The sequence below is a fragment of the Ornithodoros turicata genome, unplaced genomic scaffold, assembly GCF_037126465.1.
Source record: "Ornithodoros turicata isolate Travis unplaced genomic scaffold, ASM3712646v1 Chromosome20, whole genome shotgun sequence".
NCBI classification, from domain to species: domain Eukaryota; kingdom Metazoa; phylum Arthropoda; class Arachnida; order Ixodida; family Argasidae; genus Ornithodoros; species Ornithodoros turicata.
Window position 1 is genome coordinate 307,221 of NW_026999334.1, and position 24,379 is coordinate 331,599.

At 44.0% G+C, this 24,379-nt stretch overlaps 1 protein-coding gene across 3 annotated transcripts in view; it reads right to left on the reverse strand.

The window, feature by feature from the left end:
• Window positions 1-24,379, reverse strand: part of LOC135373063 (alpha-(1,6)-fucosyltransferase-like) — a 96,856-nt gene that overhangs the window by 33,821 nt on the left and 38,656 nt on the right. For 2 of the 3 annotated variants that reach the window (XM_064606365.1, XM_064606364.1), the window contains exons 7-9: window positions 15,820-16,009; window positions 3,157-3,330; window positions 882-1,035 (exon numbers count right to left, since the gene is read on the reverse strand). In XM_064606365.1, coding sequence (XP_064462435.1) covers window positions 882-1,035; window positions 3,157-3,330; window positions 15,820-16,009 — 518 coding nt within the window. The remainder of the gene's footprint in view (window positions 1-881; window positions 1,036-3,156; window positions 3,331-15,819; window positions 16,010-24,379) is intronic. The other variant, XM_064606366.1, reaches the window with a different exon arrangement.

A 24,379-nucleotide genomic window follows, 5' to 3' on the forward strand; every position in this document is an offset into this window, starting at 1 on the left:
GTAAAAATCATAAGCGAATGTTTGTTTCCTGTCAGTCGAATATCGTCTATGAAATTCCTTTTAAATGTGGTTTTTGTTATATTGGGCAAAGTAAGCGTTGCTTAAATGATTGTCTGCGTGAGCATGCATTGAAGGTGAGGAACAAAGACCGTGTGTCAGAAGTAGCTAAACATTTACAAGATTGTAACAACTGTGAACCCTTATGGAATCGAACAATGGTGTTGGCCAGGGAGGCTGACCTTCATAGAAGGCTCCTTCGGGAAACCCTTTCTATCCTCAGTTATGGGAACTGTGTCAGCAAAGCTTCCTTGACCTTGTCTCCCGCTTTGAAGAGCTTGTTAGCTTACCCCCACTCTCCCACCTAGTGTCTATTTAAATGTTGTTTTGCAATAAACCTGTCAGCTGAGTTTGAGACCGTGTTTGTGTATGTCTGTTTTCGTCCCTACCTCGTCTCGGGTTTTCAAGTCATGGATCGTCACCACCAGCTCGCTTGCTACCTAACTTTCCTTTTGTAAAAGCTAAAAGTCTGCCTGAAAAATTTGATTTTGCCCCACGCAGAAGACGATGCCACCGCTTGATTGGGCTCAGCGCATAGGGCTGGGAAAAAGTCCACAGCACACTTACCGATCAAGTCTAAATTTTTATTTTTCTTCTGTATGTAGTCTACCGCACTATCTACGACATATAAAATTTTCTAGGCAAGTTTTTGGTGTTTTTTTTTAGATAAAGGCTTCTGAAATTCATCACGATTTGAGATGGAACTAGCCAGAAGCTGCAACCACAAAATTTTATGCAACAATATCTAAACCATCCCAGTTCACACCACTTTACAGCTAACTTTCTTACAAACGAACTCTGCTTTGAAACAGACGCATACATACCCCCGATGAAAAGGTGCAGACAAGGAAATCAGACTCTGCCAACAGGTAGACATCTCGAACTATGGCAAACAGAGCAGAGGATGAAGACCGAGATTTCTCATTGTGCGCCTCTTCAGCAGATGCTTTGTCGTAGATAAATGTGTACTTCGGAAACCTGATGGAGAAATATTTAATGTGGTATAAGATTTCTGAATATGTATTCCTTTCAATTGGCAGCACACCATTCTCGGTTACATGAAGGGCCATTTACATAAATCATGATCCCCATATCCCTGCCCCATCCCTTGGCAGGGTGACAAAAGAAAGGAACGAGACAGCGACGACGCAAGTCTTTTGTCGCCTGGCCAAGGGATATGTACCAACTGGCCCCATACATTATGTGTCCCTACCCCATATCAAGCGAGCAAGCAAGCAAGCATATGATCAGCACTAGAATCAAAATGTTTGGGTTATTCCATGCCAAAATAAGCAAGCCATATGCTCGACTACCACAGATTTTCCCACAAAATCCTGTTTGTTCAACACCGCTCGAAGAACGAAATTAAACACTTCACAAATGTCAGACACTTGCCTTACATGGCATGCAGTTAGCGCATAGGGCTAAAACCATGTTCTCCATCACAGTTTACATAGTTATCTGGTAACGTATGATTTGTTTGTTCACTGAAATAGATGTTCATAAATCAAAGGTTGACCGTATATCTTGCCAAGTATGTATGACACATACAAACGATTTTTTTCTTCAGTATTCCAGTGTGCAATACAACGTGTGCATGATGTAACGAACCACATCTACTAAAGTGTCATAACATCCTTTAAGTGAAGAGATCCACTTTTCCTTGCCACGGGAATGGGGAATTCCCAATGCGAGCCAATATACACAAAAGGAAATGAACCCTGCGAACCAGCCATCAGGGCATTGCCTGTCTTGTTGAGTGCTCTCATACAAGAGCCCTCAAAATCTTTCAGATAAACCCTCTGACAGAAGTAAGTTTTACAGAAGTATGTTTTTCATATCTTATCTGATGAGTCAGAACTTTATCTATGACCAATAATTAGAAGTCATATATGGGGTTACATGCACTTTAGTTCCTACACATGTCTGCAGTTTACACAGCAAGGCCCCCTTCTCAGCTGCGTGTGCGGTAGAGCAGAGTTTTAATGTGCCCATTGTAAGGCAGAAAATTTTTGTAGGAAAGGAAAGGTGCTATATCGGGCCATGTCCTGGGAAAATTCAACTGAAAGGGCCTTTTTGCGAAACAGACACCCAAAGCCCTTGTTCTTTCGAAAGAGTGCTAAGCTTGCTCAGTGACGAAACATATGTAATTAAACCGGAAGGTCGCACAAAGACTGTGTAGCTTGAGGGAATAACTGCCCCATACTGAGGAAAAGGAAAGTGCACACCACTTATTAATGCACCAAAAGCTTAAGACTGCCCATCCCATGCGTAAGGTTGCCACCCGGTCGGTATTTCACCATCTCGGACGGTTATTTGCTCACTCTGCCTGTTGCCCGTTGAAAGGCAATACTGGCAGCCTTTTGCTGGCATTTGCAGCTCAATGCCTTTCATAGAGGCTTTTCCATGGCTTTTCCTTCAACATTTCACAGCAATTCTAAGAAATCTGGAGCACACATCCAACTCTGCAGTCACCAGATCAGGAAACTGGGCAGTGAACACGGTCTTCGACCATGGTCTCTTCTGTACTCATACCAGCAGTCAACTCGCGCCACCATTCCAGCTACTGTTCAGCTAACTTAACCTGGGATTTCTTTCTCGTTGTCTCCGGTTATTAATTACATTGTTATTTCCCTCGCCTTTCCTCCTCTCACTCTCCACTGAGCCCCTCTCCTTGGCCAGTACTTTTCAGGGTGAAAGGGGGCAACCCTACTCAAGTACCACATGAACAAAATGGTTATTCTTGTTCAGTTGGAGTTGAGATAAAAGTTAATGGCCCCTTCACAAACACTACTTTTCTGCATCCATAATCGAATTGCAATTGATTGCATGGGTAAAATGCTGCTGAAAGAAAAAAAAAACGATAAAAGAAAGCAAACACTGATGTTTTGCTTTGCGATACGCAAGCACAGTGTGTGGAGTTATGGGAAGTTTTCCTGCTTTTCCTTTTCTGTTTGTCATTTTTTGTTAATTCTTTCAGTCACTTTGTAGATTCTTTGTCTTTCAAAAGCTTCTTTTTTTGTTAACCCTGATGTTACCATTTTTTGTTCCAAACCTCAATGTGACTTGAGATTAAAGTGTCTGTACATATTTGAGTACCTTTCTTCCAGCTGTGTAATGACCATTGGCTCATCTGTGGCGACAAAGACCCTCCTTTTCGTGAGAGGCCTCGTAAGAGATAGCTTCAGGTAGAACTCCACCACGTGTGACATGTACTGCTCCGCTTCATGATATGCAGCCTCCCGCAATTTGTCCGTCTGCCTTATGTGTATTCTGTGGAAAGAGAGGGCCTGAAATTGGGATGTTTGCTTACTTCCCAGTTGCACTGAGGGGGAAAAGTTCACGTTTCCACAGCATTCTGTGGCTCGGTAAAATTTGTAGCATTTGTCCACTGTCTTACTAAACACTTTCAGCACACTTTGATTATTATTATGTTAATACTTTGAATCTTTAAAAAAAGCTCCTCGTTTAAATGGTGCTATATGAGAACAGGATTGTACTACAAAGAACTTAGAGCCATGAGGCACAGGAAAAAGCATACAAAACCAGAGTTCGAGGTAACTCGTTACTGTAACTAAGTTCCTTTTTTTGGTAACTTGTAACTTAACTCGGTCCTTTTGCGCCATGGTAACTTTCAGAGGAGCTCGTTACTTTTTCAGGTAACTTTGCCAAAGTAAGTTAAGTTAGGTTCCAAGTTACTTTTAATTCGCTTTTCACTCACGTCCACATATTTTCTTGCTTTCTCTCCAGTTCCTTCATGATTTTTTTGTCATAAAACGTGATATTCAATCAATGACAGGATGTTATCCAGGAGAACCGCTGCCATTGAAATGAAACTGAACCACTGTGTGCCTACAGGAAGTAAGATGCAAAGCATTTGAATACACCTCAACCAGACAAACGTCATCACAACGTTGGTAGGTGGACTAAAAGCGAAACAAATCGGAATGAGAGGGCTTGGTTCCACGAACGGGCACTTGTTCGCTGCCTCCGACTGAAAGAAAAGTAGGACCGAAGGTGCCTCGCTGAAGGGACCATCGTAACCCCCTCAAGGACGTGCCTTTAGGGCGCGACCTTGTTCACTTTGAGCTTCGAGCGTAGTTCAACTTAGAGTCACTAAATAAGCTTCGCTTCAGAGTATCGACACTGAGGTCCAAGGGTGAGCAGAAGCGCCATCTTGTTTCCGCACCACACCGGTACCATCCCCAGTTGAGGATCAAAGACAGCTTACATAATGCTCGCTGTGGGGTAGAGTAGAGTCACTAAATAGGGGTAGCGACTGTAAGGTAGAGAAGCGTGTTTGAGTGTTGTGCGATAATCCATGTATTGTCCACTAGAACGTCTCGAGGATGTCAAGGTGAACTCACGGCTGTCAGCTTTGATGAGCTGCTTCCAAGAGAATGGAACATTTCACCAGCGCATGACAGATGGCGTCGTCTGCTAAAATGCGCCTGAAGTGCGCGTGCGCGTGACTACCGTGGCGCGGAAACAAGATGGCGCATGCTCGCTCTTGGAACTCAGTGTCGATACTCTGAAGCTAAGCTTATTTAGTGACTCCAGTTCAACTCTACCAAATTTGTGGCGATGTCGAACACTATGAGGTCATTTGTTCACAAACAGGGAGAGGTCTATTGTTGGACATAAACGAAAAGGATCTAAGCGAGTTACACTCCTCCGCAGGCAACTCAAGGTCTAACTCAACTGCTCACGCGCGCTGCACCTGCACAATACTATTTTGTGTCCAAAGTAAATTGGAAGTAACTCGTTCTTTTTTTTAAGTAACTCAGTAACTGTGAGTTACATTTCCAGCTGAAGAACTTCGTTATTAACTTAGTTACATTTTTCACATGGTAACTTAACTTGTAAAGAGTTCTTTTTGACAGGTAACTTCTCAATCTATGTACAAAACTCATAAAATGCAGCAGCACCATGCACCCAACATGCTTATTCTTTAATGATTACTTTTGTATTGGCATCACGAAGCCGCTGTAGCTATGAGTCATGTACAGATATGTTTTGATAACAGAAGAGGACAGCACACGGGAGAATGAGGCAGAGAAGGGGATTCCTATGTGTCATGAGCCGACTTTAGGGGGAACCGCGACGACATCAGTCTGGAAGGTTTGCAGGGAAGCCCAGGGTAAACCTCAGATGTGGCAGCCACTGGTGGGATGAGATTCTGAGACTCTGCAGCCTTTAGTACAACCTTCGAGTTCGCCAACTAGCATATGCTGCCTCTGCTAATTTTACAATAAGAGTACAACAGGTAACATGCAATGGACCTTTCGTCTCTTTTGTTGTTGTTGTTCTGTTCCGCGTAGTTCTAAGTTACAATGATGAGCATCTAGAGATGATTCTTCCCATAGCAGATAGAGCAGTGAAGCAACAACTCGCTCACTCTAAGAACTTTCAAATCAAACAACAGAATTGCCAACCACATAAAACTCGCCAATATCTGGGTGCATAATACATAGAGAGCTATAAAATTTACCTTAGCACACATTTTTTGCCTTAACTTCCAATAGCACCTTTTGATGCAGGAGCACAAATTAGCTGATTGGAAACCTACCCAAGTGATATGATTTGTTTCTATATATGCATATTCCAGCATTGGTGCATATTTCAGCACAAACACCTATAACCCACTTTATTCCCTGCCTTATTATCTGCCTTCCAACTCTGATGAAGTTGAAGTTTGCTCCACCGAGTTCCATCGATGCCAAACATGGCTTCTCTGCTTACAAGCAGGAGCTCAGTGATGCACGGCCGAGATTCAAACCCGTGAGTGTATGAATCGCGCTCGCGCCTTATGCACTATTGATGCAACTATGAAGTACTGGCGCTATGAATAGTGCATTGAGTCTGACTTGTAGCCTCCCCTTGATATACTAAGAACTTCTCCACATTTCCCCTCATAGAAGAAACAGGTCGCTTGGTGAGAAAAGCATTATATTTGAGGTTTTCTGGTTCTTTAGACAAGGTGTCACATATTGAAATATTTATGTTGTGTCTAAAAGCCTGGATAATAATTAGAACCTAAAGTTTTCGGGTTTAAACCAATTCTTCCCCAAATTTGCATCCCGAATTGAAGGTTGCCTCCTTAGGGTGAAACCCAATTTTTACCCGGCGAATTTCCCCCACTGAGAAGTCCGTAGGAATTCACACTAACTTGTTTGGCAGCAACTACAGTTACATCACCGTTTGTACCGAACCAGTAGAGTTGGTTGGAATAACTGAGCCTGATTTCTCCCCATATTTAGCATACTGAAAGGTTTTCCACCTGAATTCACATGAATTTAGAGCACATGTTTATTTTCCAGATATTTACCCTCTGAATTTAGAAGAAGATATTTCCCAAAAACTTCAGGCTCTAATAATAATGCGGCTACCATATTTTAGGGGCTGAGTTATGTCATTTACGTGGTATGATGACAGGAAAAAAAACTTACAATGATGATGACGATGACAGTGATAAGGAAAAAAAAAAAAAAAGGGACGTAACTTGCAACCAAGTAGACTTGAATGAGAACACACACACGCAAAGAAAAGGGGAATGAAGGAAACGAAAAATACTGCTTTCTCTGTTTTCTGCATTTGCGGAACCCAGAGCATCAGAAAAAGTGCGGTAATTTATGTTGCCTATAAATTATGTCTTTGGCGCCTTAATAGGGGTTTTTTCTGCCTGTTATAGGTGTCTAAATTAACAGTTTTCATGCCCTTAAATCCAGGCTTTTTTCACAATATTCACATATCTAATCTATATCTTTTGCTGTGTTGTTATCATTGAAGTATATGTTATATTATGGACATATGCTAACACAGTGATGGCCACTAACTACTTCTACAGTAGTTTAACTATAACTACTAACTACTTCGTGATGGAGTAGTTTAACTAGTAGTTCAACTACTTTTCAGGGGAGGTAGTGAAAACTACTTCTTTAACTACTGCAACGTACTTTAACTACAACTCTAACTACTTAACGTTGTCCATCGACACCAATCCCATTCTATAGTGTGCTTGGACACCTAAATATGAACCACAAGCAGCGATAAAAGTGAAGATTTAGTACACATGCACGGCACAATTGCTCTGCACCTCCGTTCTCATCAAACAAACAAGGTATCAAGGTAAAATCAATCAAGGTAAAAGTCGGAAGCACAATCGTGCCGTAAAGCTTGCGGCAAAATCGGAAGTAGTTGGCGCCTGCAGTAACCTAACTACTGTAGTTAACTACTTGAAATAGTAGTTTAACTAGTAGTTGCACACTACATTTCTGCAAGTAGTTGATAAACTACCTGATTGTAGTTAAAAAGTAGTTAACTAGTAGTTTAACTACATGTAGTTAACTACTGGCCATCACTGTGCTAACATATTCATGCTGTGGACTGTCACAACCAGACAGTACTCCACACATGCATGCATGCTCGCAGTTTACATCAGCCTTGCAAACTAACCAACAAAAAGAAAAACATGTTGTCATCACAGGCCTTAGAAGTGCCTCTAACGAAACCTAAAGAAACCGAATGCCTTCTAATACCTAGCAGTGAAGAGATTTGGGGATACTGATAGCTTCTTCAGTGCCTGAAGCAGCTAGAAGGGTTAGCCGAGGTACAGCCTAAGACATGCACAGAAAATATGAAAGATGAGCACTACACTTTTTACATCTTTTGCGAGCAAACTGCAAAATGTGCAAGCAAGCTTGCAAACTCTGCCACGAAATATGCCTTAATTTGTCCTGAAGCAAAGGACGTATCCAATCATTGACACAGAATCCTGCCAGAAGAATGTAGCCGTTGATTGACAGCATGGCTACCGAAGTACATTTTCCTTTCTGAGCTTCTCCTCAGTCAAAATATGTCTCTGTCAGTGGCCCTTTGGGAGCTGCTGCATACGGAACGATTCCCAGACACTGTGTGCATCGCATTATCTCTTCCTCCATCGCTGACAATTTGCGTTTTGACATATTTCTACCGATTTTGATATTTTTTATTTTGCTTTTGGCAGCATTGTTGTCCAAACCGAAACCATACACTCACGTGGTCCCACAGGGTGTGTGCCCCGATCATCTCCATGTGACTGAGAGGACTGGATGGCATGACGTAAGCCCGCTTTGAAAGGCTGTATCCGGAGGTCACGCCCCGCTTTTTTGCGTGGTAACTGTGCCCCCTGTGCACTGAATATGGTTAAAACTTTATGTGTGTACAATAGTGAGGGATCATGAGAACAGTTTCCAGCACAGTACTCGGAATTCCCGACAATCATTTGATGGTTCCTGTAATGAAATAACTGATTACACAATAACATAAAAGCAGGTAGTGACTGCTCGGTGGAGACCTTGGCAGGGAGTTCGTTCAAATTGGATACGATGTGTATAGACCTGTTTCGAAATACTGCCACCTAGCGGCTGTGGGCAGCTGCGGCCGCCATGTTGCGGGAGACGGAGCGCATCAGACACACTTGCGCCTACGGGCGGCAAGAACGGTGTAGGCGATTTAATGCTCGCCGCATGATATACGTGCCTGGTTTTTTATATATATATACCCACCCGCCCAAGCTTCATCGCTAAACAGAAATCACGAGAACAACAACCAAGCTACCGGGCAAATGGCAATTTCAGGGACACGCGGGTCGATTTTGTTGTGTAGCCTAAGCTGACACATTTTGATTTTCAAACACTGTTGCCTATATTTTCTGATTGTCAAGAACAAAACAAATAAGCACTTGAAAAGAAAGCTTCAAATGTGTATTTTTTACATAATTAATTTACACATTTCAACGAAGAGAAAAGGAAAGATAAATTCACAACAGCTCATAGGTTGATTTAGTCTGCAGTCTGCTGATGCGTCGGCTTCTCCCGCAACATGGCCGGCGCAGCTTAGTTCGACGAAAGCGCAACAGGTGGCGCTCATTTTTGAAAAGGGTCTATTGTGTATGTGTGATTGGATACGATTTTTTGTGCAGACCTAGGCAGCATCAGTGTCCCGGGCATTTGTAAATTAATTGAATCTTTGAAGCCATCCACGAGTTCAGGGCCTGATGACGTCAATACTAAAGTTCTACGCATGACAAAGGAAATTTCGAGTGTCTTCCTTTCCTACATATTCTCCCAATCCATACAGGAGCCTGTGCGGCCGAATGATTGGAAAGTAGGGAAGATTGTTCCAGTCTTTAAGTCAGGCGACAGCTTAGTCGCCAGTAACTACCGGCCGATCTCGCTGACCAGTGTCTGTTGTAAATGATTGGAGAACATTATTTACTCTCACATTGCGCAGTTTTTAGAGGAGAGCAACTTTTTTTACCCGCTACAACATGGCTTCCGCAGACAACAGTCTTGCGAAACACAGCTTGCATGCTTTCTTCACGACCTCTTCATGAATGCGGATACCCGCTCACAAACGGACACCATTTTTTTAGATTTTCTCAAGGCGTTCGACAAGGTACCTCACCATTACCTTTACGAAAAGCTCCGCACGATACATATAGGCCCAAAGTCTTACAACTGGATCCGCGAGTTTCTCACTAACCGTTCCTCATTTGTAATGTGCAACGGCTGTCCTTCTTCCTCCTTTGCTGTGACGTCTGGTATCCCCCAGGGCTCGGTACTTGGTCCCCTTCTTTTCCTAATCTTCATCAATTATCTCCCTAAGAACATTTCCTCCACTATACGTCTTTTCGCTGATGACTGTGTAATCTATAGGAAAATCTCATCACCTGCTGACCAGATTGCATTACAATATGACATCTCTCTAATTCACTCCTAGTGCCTGACTTGTGACATGCCTCTTAATCTTGATAAATGTAACCTCGTCTCTTTTCTTCGTCACAGTCCTAACCAAATGTTTTCATTTCTTTATTCGCTTGGCAGCTACGTTCTTGTCAGGGTTGTCTCTTACATATATCTCGGTATTCATCTTTCCCAGGATTTAACTTGGAACAAGCACATCGAATCAATAATTAAGAATGCTAATCGCTCCCTGGGGTACATTAGACGTCATCTTAAGTCGGCCCCACAAGGTATCCGAAAATTAGCATACGTTTCTCTAGTTAGATCCAAATTGGAGTATGGTTCAGCTATCTGGGATCCCCCTCAGCGGTACTTGTGCGCTGCTTTAGAGGCTGTCCAGAACAGAGCAGCTCGTTTCATTGTCAGCGACTGCTCGCGAAGTTCTTCGGTAACGGGAATTCAACAGCTACTTGAGCTCCCTAGCCTGGACAGTCGCCGAACCGTCGCCAGGTTATCACTTTTTCACAGATTCGTCCACATTATCCCACCTAACCTTTCCCCGCTTATCCGCTCTACAGTTATATTCCCACGTTTTGACCATCAATGCAAAGTAGATCGTTTTCAATGTCGAACAGACACCTTTGCGAAATCATTTTTTGGTCGAATTAACTGGAACGACCTTCCCTCTGAACTAGCTGAGCTCGTTGACTACGATAATTTCCGTGGCCAACTTTCCGTTTGATGTCTGTATTCTTTTTATAATGTACTATTATGTTTTTCTATTGTATGCTCTACTTTTCGTGCCAGCCAGGCAATATGACTGGTTCAGTGTTTTGTACTTTTTTTCATCGTCTTTGTGTTGTTGACATGCTTGTATCATCCTACTCCCCCATGTAGCGCTCTTATGAGCCTTTGGGGTACTTTAAATAATATAATAAAAATAATAAAAATGAGGTGAGTATGAGAATTTTTTTGTGCATGTGAGAGGATCATGCATTTTGTAAGGGTGATCATGTCTGGGAAATATCCTAGGGGAAGGAGGGCAGTACACAGGATGGCAGAGAGGGCACACGTGGAAAAGTTTATGAAAGAAAGCCAGCCCCGAGATTTCCAGTCTAATGTCTAGTGGAGTGAGAGAAAGCTGTTTCTTTATCGCAGCGATGCTGGAAAACATGCTGAAGTCATGTGCGATGAAGCTCACAGTTCTATTTCGGACTGCCTCAATCTTATCCATAAAGGATTTTTGGGACAGGTTCCAAATTATGGAGGCATATTCAAGATGCAGACGTACAAGTGCAGTACAAGTGAGGGATTCTGTTTCTTGAGAAGACAGGCGTAAGTTGTGCCTGACAAATCTGAGAGACAAGAATCTTTTTTTTTTTGTGCTTGTGTTTTGTGTGCGTAAACAGAGGTTCTTTCTTAAATATCCTTGAAGTTTACTGCAGCCCTTGCACTCTGTTCGTATGTAAGATTGATCAACACAGATTAAGGAGACTGATACGAGCACGCAGTATTTCATGATGACTATGTTCTTCATGGAAGTGGGGCCTTAACTTGACGAGAAGTGAATGGAAGTGTACTTTTTCTTTGTCTACAAAACAGCGATGACTTTGTGTACGGGAATAAACGCAAAACGTTCACTAATAGCCTTCCCAGAAGTGTACTGCGATGAGCGTGATTTGTGGAGCATCACGAACTATAAAAACCACGAAATTTTCAAATGATAGATATTACAACATGATGTCAATACAATCATATTTCTTAGGGTGTAACTTGCGAGGGAAAGATGTACCGTAATTTCACGTGTATAATCCACACCGCAGATAAGCCGCACTCGTAGATAAGCCGCGGGCAATACAACGCAACTGTTTTGTGCGAGTAAGGAGATCATAGAGAAGGCCATAAACCCTGTGGTCCATACTCCAAGGTTGGCATCGTGTACAACAAAGGAGGTCAGTTCTAGTGTTCTACCAAGACCAGACTGTGCCCTTGTTGCGTGGTTTTCATGGATCGATGGGTCAGTAGCCTTCTAGAAGACATGAATCACTGTCACCACTTTCGTTAAAACCGTTTGGGGAAGACAGCAGGAAGGTCAGCCTTGCTGAATGTGGACGCACCGCTGTTACGCACTGTTCGTGCATCGGCAGGGCGGTGCTGTTCCGGAGACACTGTCGGCCCTTTCGTTAAGACCCGCATATGGGGAAAATACTAGGAAAAAATAGTCATCAGACAAGCTGCACTGGTGGATAAGCCGCAGAGCACCCACGAGAGAAAAAAAAGTGCATAAGCCATGGCTAATACACGTAAAATTACGGTAATGCATGGTAAACGAAGTTAGCTAATGCTTGTTTCCTCATTTACATACCCATTTACATACTCGTCTTTGCTGAATCGGAAGCAGGAAGCAGAGGGAGGGATGACATTTTCTCTTTTTACCTATTCATTTTTCTTTTTCTGGTCTGCAATACGTGAAAAGTTTACGCGGCCCATAAACTAAACTCTCGAGCTCATTCATGGCCGTGAATAGTGCTAAAAAATATTGTTTCCTTGTCTTCATCATTACTTTCAAGCTAAAGGCTGACACAAGAAATTTTCTGCATTTCCCCTTACTTGTCTCTTTCCGGTTATTATATTTATTTGTCACCAGATACCGCGACGTTGTTCTCGTAAATGTAGTTTTTGGCCCATCCTAAAATTCCCTTCCGAGCTATGAGAACAGTGGCCGCTCCCAAATAAAACTTCATTCTGTAGCAGCGTACTCTGCTACAGTTTCATCATTTTAAATAGTTTGTTCATTCGAACATCCTGGAACTGATCTGAATGATAGGCCGAGGCTATCTCCAACGCGATGAACGTGACACCTGAATCTCACCAGCCAATTTCTGTATTTGGGAAGCGCTATTAGGGCCACACTTTAGTAAGCGGAAATTCTATCCCGTTAATTTAGTAACCCGGCTTGAATGATGTTGGAATCTCATTCCTCATTACAACTGGCTGGTCGGTCAATTCAAGCTGCAAAAAATTGTAGGAATACATGAAGTGTTCTTCAGAAAAATTATTATGGGATGATCATGCACATTATCTTTAAAGGGAACAATTAAGAGCCATTGCTACCTTAAGTAGATACATCCCTTCCAAAAGTGCGTAAAGATGGCTATCTACAATACGTCAATAGCGTAACACAGATCAGTTATTGTCAACCTTGTGTGGTGCGCAGCGCCACATTGAAAAACAACATAGGTTTATTTCTTCACCAAAAACGATAGAGTCATCTGATTTATAGCAGGTGTATAGCAGGTCTCTCATACCGCCAGAGACAACTTTCAGATGATCACAATGTAGGATTTCTATAAGTACTGCTTCTGAAGTCTTATCCGTCTGCTCAGAAATAGAATCACCTCACAATTTTACCTCTGCTCAGATTGCAACAAACTGCATGCTACGCGGAAAACAACAAAATCACGCATTTGCAAAGTTTTGCTCTCACGCAATAACTGCAGAGAGTGTCATTACTTCATAATGCATCACTAGTTTGTGTGATTGTGTAACAAAATTAACTAACACGTTTCTCAACCTTCAGTGAGAGATATGGGCATAGGTGGGGAAGTTACTTTTATTTTGTAGTGCACTGCCGTTACTCACTACTTTTTCAAAAAGTAACGTGTTACGTTATTCGCTACTGTTGCGGTAGTAGGTAACGCATTACTGACGCCGTTACTTCTGATAAGTAATGCCGTTACTTTTGCATTACTTCACCAGTTGTCCTTATAATATGTACCACTTTTGGTTGAGTCACATAAGTGCATTCCGCAAATCAATACAAGCCATGTTCGGCACAAACAAGGGTCACGCATGAACAAACTTACATGTACGATTTATTGCAACGCAGAAGTAGTTGATGTTCAAAATTTTCATCTGTGAGCTTCGCCCGTTGGGCTGAGAGGGCGCCTAATGACCAGTGAGTGCTCCTTGTCAAGGTTGATAGAGACGGTGACCTTTTATCTCACACAGTACAAACCCAAGCAGCCAATCCCTTGGTACTTTGTTACTTGTTCAGAGGGTAGAGGCTATTTTCCTGTCGCTTTTGCCCCGTTCGTCCGAAAAATACCAGAGGGAGTGAAAAACAGAGGTGGTAAACAAAGGTGACATCTCAACCAGGGTAAATCAACAACCCTTCTTTTGCATTCTTTGTGGGTGTCAATGTGACCTTCTTGTCAATGTTGAAGAAGAATAGAAAAAAAAAATCAGGGATTTTCCCGGATTCTGCAGGCACGGTCCTTGCTCAAGCTTTCAAGTTTAGACAGTGAAGCAATGTTTCTGAACACGCAGTAACGCATAACGCTGTTACGCGTTAGAAATTAAAAATGTAATGACGTTGCGTTACTCACTACTTTTCTCCCAAATGTAACACGTTACTATATTTCACCACTCGAATGTAACACGTTACCGGTAACGCACTACTTTGTAACGTGTTACTCCCCACCTATGGATATGGGCGAGAGCAAAATCAAAATTTTCTGTGTCAGACACTTTTCTGTGTAAAGATAACAACGAAAGTTGCAATCTACGCAGAAAATCTGAAAATGTATGCGCACTGAACTGAAATGTGCCAGCTCAACTCATGAACTTATTCGAGAATGAATTATTTCTGCTCGGCACACGAAATGAACTTTCAAATGAACTAGCTAATCCAATCAGCAAATCCAGGGATCATGACTTGACGTAACAACTAAGAGTCAGCCAAATAGGATCGTGTTTTCAATGGCCGTAGCCAATCACGAACATGCTTTCAGCGCTCGTAACCATGAAGACGAGCCACCGTCAGCTTCATGTGTTGCAACTATCGTCTGCCAGTAGTAAACGTCCCTCGTACTAAATGTAAAAACAAAAATAAACCGCAACATGGTCCCATTTTTTTCTAAAGACTGATTTTCTGGAAAGCGTGTTGCACGTTGCACTTTTTGTCTAGAGGTTCAAATTTGCAAAGTTAGCTGCAACCATTTGCGAGTTTCGCAGAACGGCGAACCGCGGTAGCGGACGAATTCTAACTTTATATGTCGACATGGTGAAGGAAAGAGAGGAGGCAATAAGCAGGCCTTCTGTACCTAGGTGACGTTGCTCCGACGTGCGGATCACCCGAGTTGAATAACAGAACACAACCATGAATAAGCCAGTACAAGCGAATACTTCTCTGTTTTCACACTTTTGTTGTTTCAAAAGAGGAAAAAAATCGAAATGGGCGCGCAATGTCTCAGAAAGTTCAACAATCGGCTTTTTGTAGCGAAATGTAGCAGGACCTCGCATACCGCAATCGGTGCAGCAATCACACCCCTGCATGCAGCAAACCAGAAAAAACAAAGAAAACTTCAGGGCGACAGAATGATGTGGAGAGGGAACATCCTCCTCTACTTCTCGCGAGCCCCTTCCACTGCTTTCCAAGTCGCGCGCATTGCAAGGCTAATATGATTGTACATTGTAAGGCTAATCTAATCCGTGGCAGTCATGCGCGGATAAACGCACTGCGTTCTCACTTTAACGCTCATGGAGGCTCTTGAAAATGCCTCCGTAATTTGTTTATGAAAAAATCCAATCTTGCTTTTCGATGTTCACACATTTTGCCGGCAGTCAGGAGAATTCCGATCGCTATACAAGAGCAAACACTTTCGCTGCAATCGTTAGATCAATGTGTCGTTTAAATGTACTTCAATGGGTGAGCTAACAGGAAACAGCTACTTGATCGTAACATCCGATTTAGCGTTATATAGAAGATCGTAATAAACGGGCTCGACTGTATCACTGGAATCCACCTGGTTCGAAATTCCAGCACAGAGAGGCATATGTGCGATATCAGTATGACAACAATTTGAAGGTGCCACAGCTTTCCCATGACATTTGGAGCTTCCAGCTTTCCCTCGGGATAGTTTATAGTACTGACTACTACTTCTGACGAAGTACAAGCAAGGTGATCTATGCATGAACCGACTGCATTTCACCAACGATTATGTGGCACTACTAGCTGCAAGAAAATGTGACATACCCGACAATTGGGTGTTCAAAATCGTGGGCCCTCTTAAACATGTCAATCTTCCTTCGTGTGGAATCCTGGAGCCTCAGAATGTATGCCATAATCTGTCCATACCACCATGCATACGGGGTGCCATGGTTGGCCACCAGGGTGTCTGCAACGGTCAAAGGCAGGTCCAGTATCTTGTTCCTCTCTTTTGGTGCTGGAAGCAAACAGGTGAGAAGCAGTGTAGTAGCCATCAACCAACAAATCAGACTGCTGCATCACATTGTGTATTGCTTTTGTATTGCAAGCACTCTGTATTGCTTTGGCGTAGTCAACACATTTTGCAACAGTGCTCATATCCCACTCAACAAATGCATCCAGTGCTACGTACATAGGGCCCAACTGTTTTATGCTATATATTTCAGCAACATTGGGAAGGTAAATATCGGGTTGCTTCAATAATACGGATGTAATCGGGTTGAACTAAACATGATTCAACCCAGTTCTGGTAGAATCTGATTGAATCAGCTGTGAATCTTCAGTTTACACTGTAAAATTAAGGCCTCTGGTTTTCTGCTGCGGCAAATTCAAAATTCCGCGGCACCAACTTGTAAATTCAGTGATTTTCTGCAGCAAGGGGTCAACGGCTGCTTGGAACGGGATACTGGAATTTTCTTGGATGATGTAGGAACAAAAAATGTTTTATAAACTTAGATACAAAGCACTGTTGTGGGTCAGCATTACGTCTATCTTGTGTTCTCCTCTGACGACGAATGCTGCCTGTTGCCTACAATCGTTTCATAGCTCTGGAAGATCTTTCAGCATCTATAGGGTTTATAGGAAATGACAAATACTTTATCGCAATGGACGCTAAATTCGGAGCAAGCATCCTCATTCAGTGCCAAAACCCAATTATGTATTTACCCGTATAATTGGCGTGTTTTTTCCCCCCAAAAAAGTCAGAAAGGTTTGGGGTTCTCAAATTACATGGGAACGTTCGTTATGATATTCAGATGATGCAAAATTTCAAAATTTTAGTATGGTACACTGCCACATATAAGTTGACCTTTTTTTCTGAAAATGGGGTCGTAAATCCACCAATATGCGGAGTCGACTTATACAAAAGGCCATCTAGCAACGTTGTGCTCTGAAACCCACATGGTCATGGCGATCATGATGTACGCACGTACGTCATATAACAACATGCACCACTGGCAACGAGCGCAGTTGCTTTCTGTCCCGTGTTTTGTCATCACGTTGTCATCATGGCACCAAGAAGGCAATACACCAGCACTTTTAAGAGGTGAGCAATCCTGTATGCCGAATAGCAATGAACAACATAGCAGTAGAGAGGAAGTTAGGCGTGTCCAATAAGTGTATCAGGGGATGGTGCGTGCAGCACGAGAAGCTCTTCGCTTGTTCAAGCACCCGCCGTCCATTCCGTGGCCCCAAGCAAGGCAACCACGTGAAAGTCGAGAAAGAAGTTCCGGGGTGGGTAGACCAACAGCGATGCAAAATGTTGGCAGTTCCATATGAAGATACGAGGGCAATCCCAAAAATAAAGTCTCCAAAGCATTGGGGATGCACAGAAACGTTATTCATGCAGCTGTTGGCCACACTGTTATGATTGGCGCATCCCCCATTCCCAAACATGCATGGGACGCTCAGTGTGGGCTTGGCAGCCGTTGAGAATGGAGCTCCCGTTGGACGCAACCACCAAGTGCGAAGTTCGCGCAGTTATTCAGTTTTTGAATGCAAAAGGCATTGAGACGGTCGTACTGAAATTCACAACGAACAAAGGAGCGGGAGATTATCAATTTCCAACTAGACTGTCCCAAAGGTTGAGCAAACCGTGCGTGAAGATCGACAGATCTCTCTGAATGATCTCAATATTTTGGTTCATGAGGTTTCCGAAAGCACCAGCCACAGGATTTTAACAGAGAAGCTGCAATATCCAAAGGTGTGTGCAAGATGGGTACTACAAATGCTGACCGAAGACCACAAACGGCACCAAGTTGATTCTACTCGGGAATTTCTTCGCCGCTATGTGGATGAAAAGGACAACTTTTTGGACTCGATTGTCACGAGTGACGAAACGGGTGGGCGTTCCACTTTACACCTGAGACCAAACAACCATCACGCGAGTGGCGGCAACCCTTTTCGCCCAATCCGCAAAAATTCAAACAAACACAATCTGCCGGTGAAGTCATAACGACTGTGTTTTGGGACCAGAAGGGGGCATTGTTGGGCGACTTGATGCTTGCTGAAACCACAATAAATGCTGACAGGTACAGTGAAACACTGAAAAAAGTCATACGGGCAATTCAGGACCGAAGCAGAGGAATGTTGAGCAGGGGCACGAGCATTCTACATGGCAACACGTCGCCCGTCAAACCGTCGTTCTCCCGCAAAACTTCGGCTGGAACCATCATCGCCCACCCACGCCATAGTCCGGACTTGGCACCCAGTGACTACCAGATGTTCCCTAAGTTGAAAGAACGTTTGGCCGGAAGGCGATTCAGCTCTGACGAAGAGGTGAAAGACAAAGTTCAACACTTCATCAAGGACGTGGCAGCGAGCTGGTATGACATGGGCATACAAAATAACTGTCGCACCATCTACAAGAATGTATCGACTGGAATGGAGATAATGTAGAAAAATAGCTAATTGTGCTAAATGATGTAAATACAGTTGAACCTCTCCATAACAAATGTTGATTTAACGAAATTCTCTGTGTAACAAATAAAAGCAGACGCTCATACGCGTCCCTATAGATGCCGATGTATTTTTGCGCTCGATTTAACGAAATACATTCGTTTGAAAAATTGGCTAAGAAGCAAGCGAGCTGGTGAAGATGATGCACAATGTAAAACCCCGAGACTAGGGAACACAAAGGGACAGACACAACACGAAGTCTCAATTTGAGACTTTGTGTTGTGTCTGTCCGTTCGTGTTCCCTAGTCTCGGGGTTCTACATTATACTACATTCGTTTCATTGCCTCTATTTAATGAAGTCTCTGGGCGGTGAAAGCCTTCTGCTCGTCTCTTTCTCCTTAAAGGGGCTGTAAACAGGTATACAAGGTGCGCATTTCTCTGCGTTATATTATTACAACTCAGGCAGTAAAAGCTCCTTGCCATTACTAACACTCAAAACCAAAAGGCGCTTGCATACGAATGAAATACTCACTGCACTCTTTCGCTCCGCCCTGCGCTCAAACTTTACGTCATTTTGACGTGGCGCTCTCCTCACCAATTACGATCAAGCGTTCCACGTGTGATTTTATTTCACTCGCGAAAATGTGCTAGATGAATGTGTGTCGTATTCTATTCAAAATAATCTAGCACGCAGCACACCGTGAGCGCGAATGAATATTCGGCGCTACAGTTCCGGAATCTTATAGGTAGATGCGCGATGGGTCATCTTCGTCATCTTCGAATGGTTCTAACGACTGGGCTGCCGTACTTTGGCTCGAGCCACGCGGCATCGCATCACCAGCTCGCGTGGCACAGCGGTTAGCGTGCTGGCCATGTCACGTCGTGACTGGGAGGTACCCGGGTTCGAATCGCGTCATATGATAGCAGGGTTAAGAAAAATCCGGGTATTCTTAAAAAGATCCTCTCCAGTGGGCTTTTTTGGATAAAACCCGGATATTTTTGGATAATATATACAAGGCTAGAAATGTGACACAGAGTAAAAACAAATGTGCTTTGCTGTTCTTGATTTCGGGTGACCACTCATAGTTTCCGTTTATGGAACTGCCTGTCCCAGCAACATTGCATCAGTCTCTATTTCTTCTGAAAAGTGGTTGAATGCGTGGTTGAGTGGCGTGGATCCTACACGCAGGGCCGGCGATAGGGGCTGGGGGGGCGAGTAAGGCGACCGCCTTAGACCCCGCACTTGCATAGGCCCCGCGCACGAAGCCCTCAACCAGGGATTACTTTTTTTTTTTAAATATCAAGTATGCATTTAATCGTGTGAAACAGGGCCCGTGATGTGCCTTTGTCTCATCCCCCGCACACCCCCAGCACCAGCCCTGCCTACATGCCTGGATTAGCTGTCGTGGTTCGGCGCACTTCAGCTACAGTGCCTCCAGGAAGCGGAAGAAAGTCTCTCCCTGAATGGACAAAAGTATAAGAAAATGGGAAAAAGCTGAACCTGAAAAGTTATAAATTAAAAAAAAGTTAAGTGAAAAGTAAAAAAGTTAAAAAAGTTAAAAGCTAATTTTGCGCGTTCCTGGGCTTTCGCAAACAGCCAACACTACAAGAAAATAAACCGGGAGTTTTCCGTGTGACGTTGAATTCAGATTTTCTTTCACGTCACATCTGGAGGAAATCTCTAAAAAATGCGGATAAAATTCTGTGGATCAAATCCAAAAAAATCCACCGGATAAAATCCAAACAACCCTGTATGATAGCAGCCCAATTACTGACGTTTCCACCAGTCGAAGATGTTGGAGATGTCATAACGCTGAATTTCGGAAGCACGGAGCGCAAAATGTAGTTCCACACAAACAGAGCACTCCGCCTCACAGCTGATAATGAAGCCTGTTTATTGGATGGTAATTTGAAACGTCATGTGCGGAGCTTGGACCCCCAATTGGACGGCAAAAGGCTAAGCATGTGACGTATAGCGTGGTGGAGAGGGGCGCGATGGATAGTCAACTTTGAAAGCGTTTATATGGCTCACTGAGCTGGCATGAGGTGAACGAAATATATATTTGGGTATTATGACATGCGTTCATGGGGTACCATTATTTGTGAAATGTCTGGTGGCCTGTTTCCGGCCCCTTTAACACGACGAAGAGGAGGAGAAACCTTACCCTCTCCGTTGTCCTCACGGCCCTCACGCAAGTTTTCGTTGGTTCTGCAGATGTCACATGCATGTGCTATAGGCACGCCGTAAAAGGAGCGTATAGACATGTGCGCTGCCTCCGTTGCCGGTAATTTTCAGTACGCCGACGCCGTTTCGAAACCAGCGCGAGGGCCTCTTCGCACCTGTTTTCAGACGAAAACGCGGATTGCTGGCCTCTCGCTAAGTCAAATTTGTTTTTGTTGATGTCGGTGGCAGTAGGTTGTGGTTTTGTGCTGTTTTCTACCTGTTTTTGTTCGCGCCACTGACGCTGATGGTGGTAGCGCATGACGCTGCCGGTCAAAGCTCCATCAGCACAAACATCTACGTGATATGTACCCATGTCTCGTTCCTTTCGGTATTCAACTGCAGTGTACCTGGCGTACCCTCGTTCTTCCCGGAACTGTGCATTATGTGCGTCAGGAGTGCAAGTGAACCAACCAAGAAACGTCTATAGTCGAGCGCGCAGGAGAAAGCAGTAGAGGCCATCCGGAGTTCCAAAAGTTAGGAACGTTCCAAGCGATACTGTGCATAAATTACGTATTACCTTATGTTATGTGATCAACAAAGCTTGATATTTTGTGACTTCATGGCTTGATACCTGTTTTATGACAAATGGCGTTAGGCGGTACACACAGAGCAGGTAATGAAACACTACGGACTATCTCTACATCGAAGGATGACAATCTGGCAGAAATTGCCAGAGGCATACGAGGAAAAACTTCAAGCTTTCCACTGGCACGTGATCCAGCAGCACATGGGAAAGGACTTTTTGTTGGGGCAGACTGGAAACGCCGATCAAACCCATGTGGTTCGACATGCCGTTCAGACAAACTGTAGCGACAAAAGGTGACCGGCAAGTTAGCATTATCAGCACTGGGAACGAGAAGACACATCTCACGGTGATGCTAGCGTGCACTGCCAATGGCCACAAGCTGCCGCCGTTCACTCTTTTTCGGAGAAAGACTCTCCCAAAAAAATGAAGCATTGCCCTGGAATGTGATTGTGCAGGCAAATGAAAGAGGCTTCTTCAACGAAGAAACAGTGTTGCAACAGGTTTTGCATGGCATGGTGCAAGTGCCCCGGCGCACTGTTTTGACCCAACAACAGTTGGCTTTCAATTCTTTCTGTGGCTATATCACCGAAAAGGTCAAGATGATGATGTCGGACGCTGGGTGTGACTTGGTAATCATCCCAGGTGGACTCACGGACATTTGTCCTAAACAAACTGTTTAAGTATCGCATGGCCGAGTCTTGAACGAATGGATGGAACAACGAAGGGATGAGTTGCGATGACCTTCCCATGATGGCGGCCGGCCATGTGACGCGCGCGCCTCTGAGCGCAATTGCCCAGTGGGTCAGAGGTGCATGGGAGCAGCTTCCACAAGAAATGGTCCACAAAGCATTTCTTAAATGTGGAATCTCTAACACCCTCGATGGCACCGAAGATGACGAGCTATGGATCGAGAACGAGGAAGACGAGAACGACTATCTTTTGTTGGACGACAACAACGATCTTTTGGAATAAAGCTTTTCCTACATATGCTGTTGTAATTTAGGGGGTCATCTTACACATAGTGTTGACTTATACACGTCAATATATGTTATGCCGGTCATAGAAGCTCTCAGCAGAGCAGATATTGACATAATCACTGCATTGTGCGAGCACAAGAGTATCCAACTACCGCTCAACTGCAGAGGTCGGGAGGCAAAATGCCTACTACTGCTCATGCAGGGATATTCCACATATTGAAACCATATTTTCAGCTTTTCTGGCTTTTTGGGACTTTCTGGCAGAAAATTTAGAGGGGTGTTGCAAGATTTTCGTGGGTGTCTTAGGGGGATGTAGGGGAGTGCTGGGAAAATCCCTGCGCTCATGTCCCGGTCAAATACGTCGAGATGCTGCTGGAAGATGCTGCAAGTCGCACTTGCCAACCAAAAGCACGCTATATTCGCCAGTGTTGTCATGTTGTGCCCTAAGGTTCGTCTTGCAGTGTTTGTCCAGCGTTTCCGTCCACATTTTGTAGTCCGATCGGCAGTATCGTCCATCGCGTCAGTGGACCATCCCTCGAAAGTGCGCGCAAATCAAACAAAAGCACCGCAATAACTTCAGTACCACTGACAGCATTACGAAAAGCAATCGCCACAGTCGCTGAGATGTACGTGCCAGGTATCCACGCACCAAAATGCGGGTAATTTTTTGTTTTCTTGTCATTTCTATTGCTAAATTAGGGGCGCACAAATTATGCGATGGCGCAACATATGAGAGTAAATATGTCTAAGGGTGATGTGTACCTTGGAGCAGTTGGGAGTGCATGTAGCACGCGCTTTTATCTGATGCTCTTTTGCGTGAGCGCCCTGTGAGGCTGCACATCATACTATGTCCACACCTTGCCAATTGTGTCCTTCGACCCAATTGGATTTTTGCGAAATTCCGTGCAAAACGAAGGATTCCACAAAATTTTGCGGAATTGCGGATAACCCGGGACCTTCATAACACAGATGACACACTGGTAGACACCGAGTATCAATATTTGGTCAATAAATCTATGTGGCAAAAGGTCTGTGTTCTGACAGTTTGTATGAGTATATTTACCCATTTACTGCTGTTGCGTGAATGAGGAGCAGCCGTCTCGTACAAAACCAAAACAGGAAGAACCTTATTTCAGTAGCCAGTGTCTTTAAATACTATTATCGCTGGTGTGGCGATAACAACGCCACCGGGGATAGAACACAGCGGGTAAGGATAAAGATACGGGAGGCACGTAACAACATGAGATAAGAGATAACAGTCTCGCAATATCTATCATACGATCTATAAACAAGACCGCAACACCCCCTCCCTGAAGTCACCTCGTAATGTCACATCACCGTATCAAAGATTCAGTCGTTTAGGGTCACTATCGGAGAATGTTCAGGGGCCTATTGTCCAGCGTCCGGTTGATGACTTGTGAACATTGCCGGGGAAGTAGGATCTTGACTCGTGAATGTTGCAGGAGAAGCAAGATCCGAAGTTTCCCCAGAAGGCAGTTGGACCCTCGAAGGTGTCACGGGAACAAGGTGATGCCGGTCGGTACCTCAACAACAAACGATCTCGGCCGCTGTGCTGGGCTGAGCACACGTCCCCAGCATTTCAAGTCTGATACCCATACCTCTCCCCCAAGAGTCAGAGAGGTTAAGGGAGCTGCACGATGACGTCGATTGTAGTAGGTGGTCTGCTTTGCCTTCAACGAGGCGTCTTTGGCTTTAAACGCACAATGATCTGGCTGGGCAGGATCAACAGCGTCCGGGAGAACGGGGAGGCGTGTATTTAAGCGACGCCCCATAAGCAACTGTGCTGGTGATACACCTGTTGGTCCTGGAGAGTTTCTGTAGGACAGCAAAGCTAAGAAGATGTCGTCGGATTTCTTCATGACGTCCTTTACTGTTCGAACCATTCGTTCAGCTTCTCAATTACTCCTAGGGAACCGCGGACTGCTGGTCTCGTGGCGGAAACCATAGGAGCATGCAAAGCTTGCGAACTCGCTTGAACAAAACTGAGGTTCGTTATCAGTCCTTAGAATGTCTGGGATCCCGAAACGGGCAAGGCAGGATATAAACCTAAAAAATCAGGCCCTATACAGTATACATTTGCTGACAGTCACTGCACCATTGCATGAGACTAAAGGATTTCCTGAATATTGTCTCTAGTCCAACTCCACGCGATGCAAGTAAATACAGAGCTGACGCAATCTACCT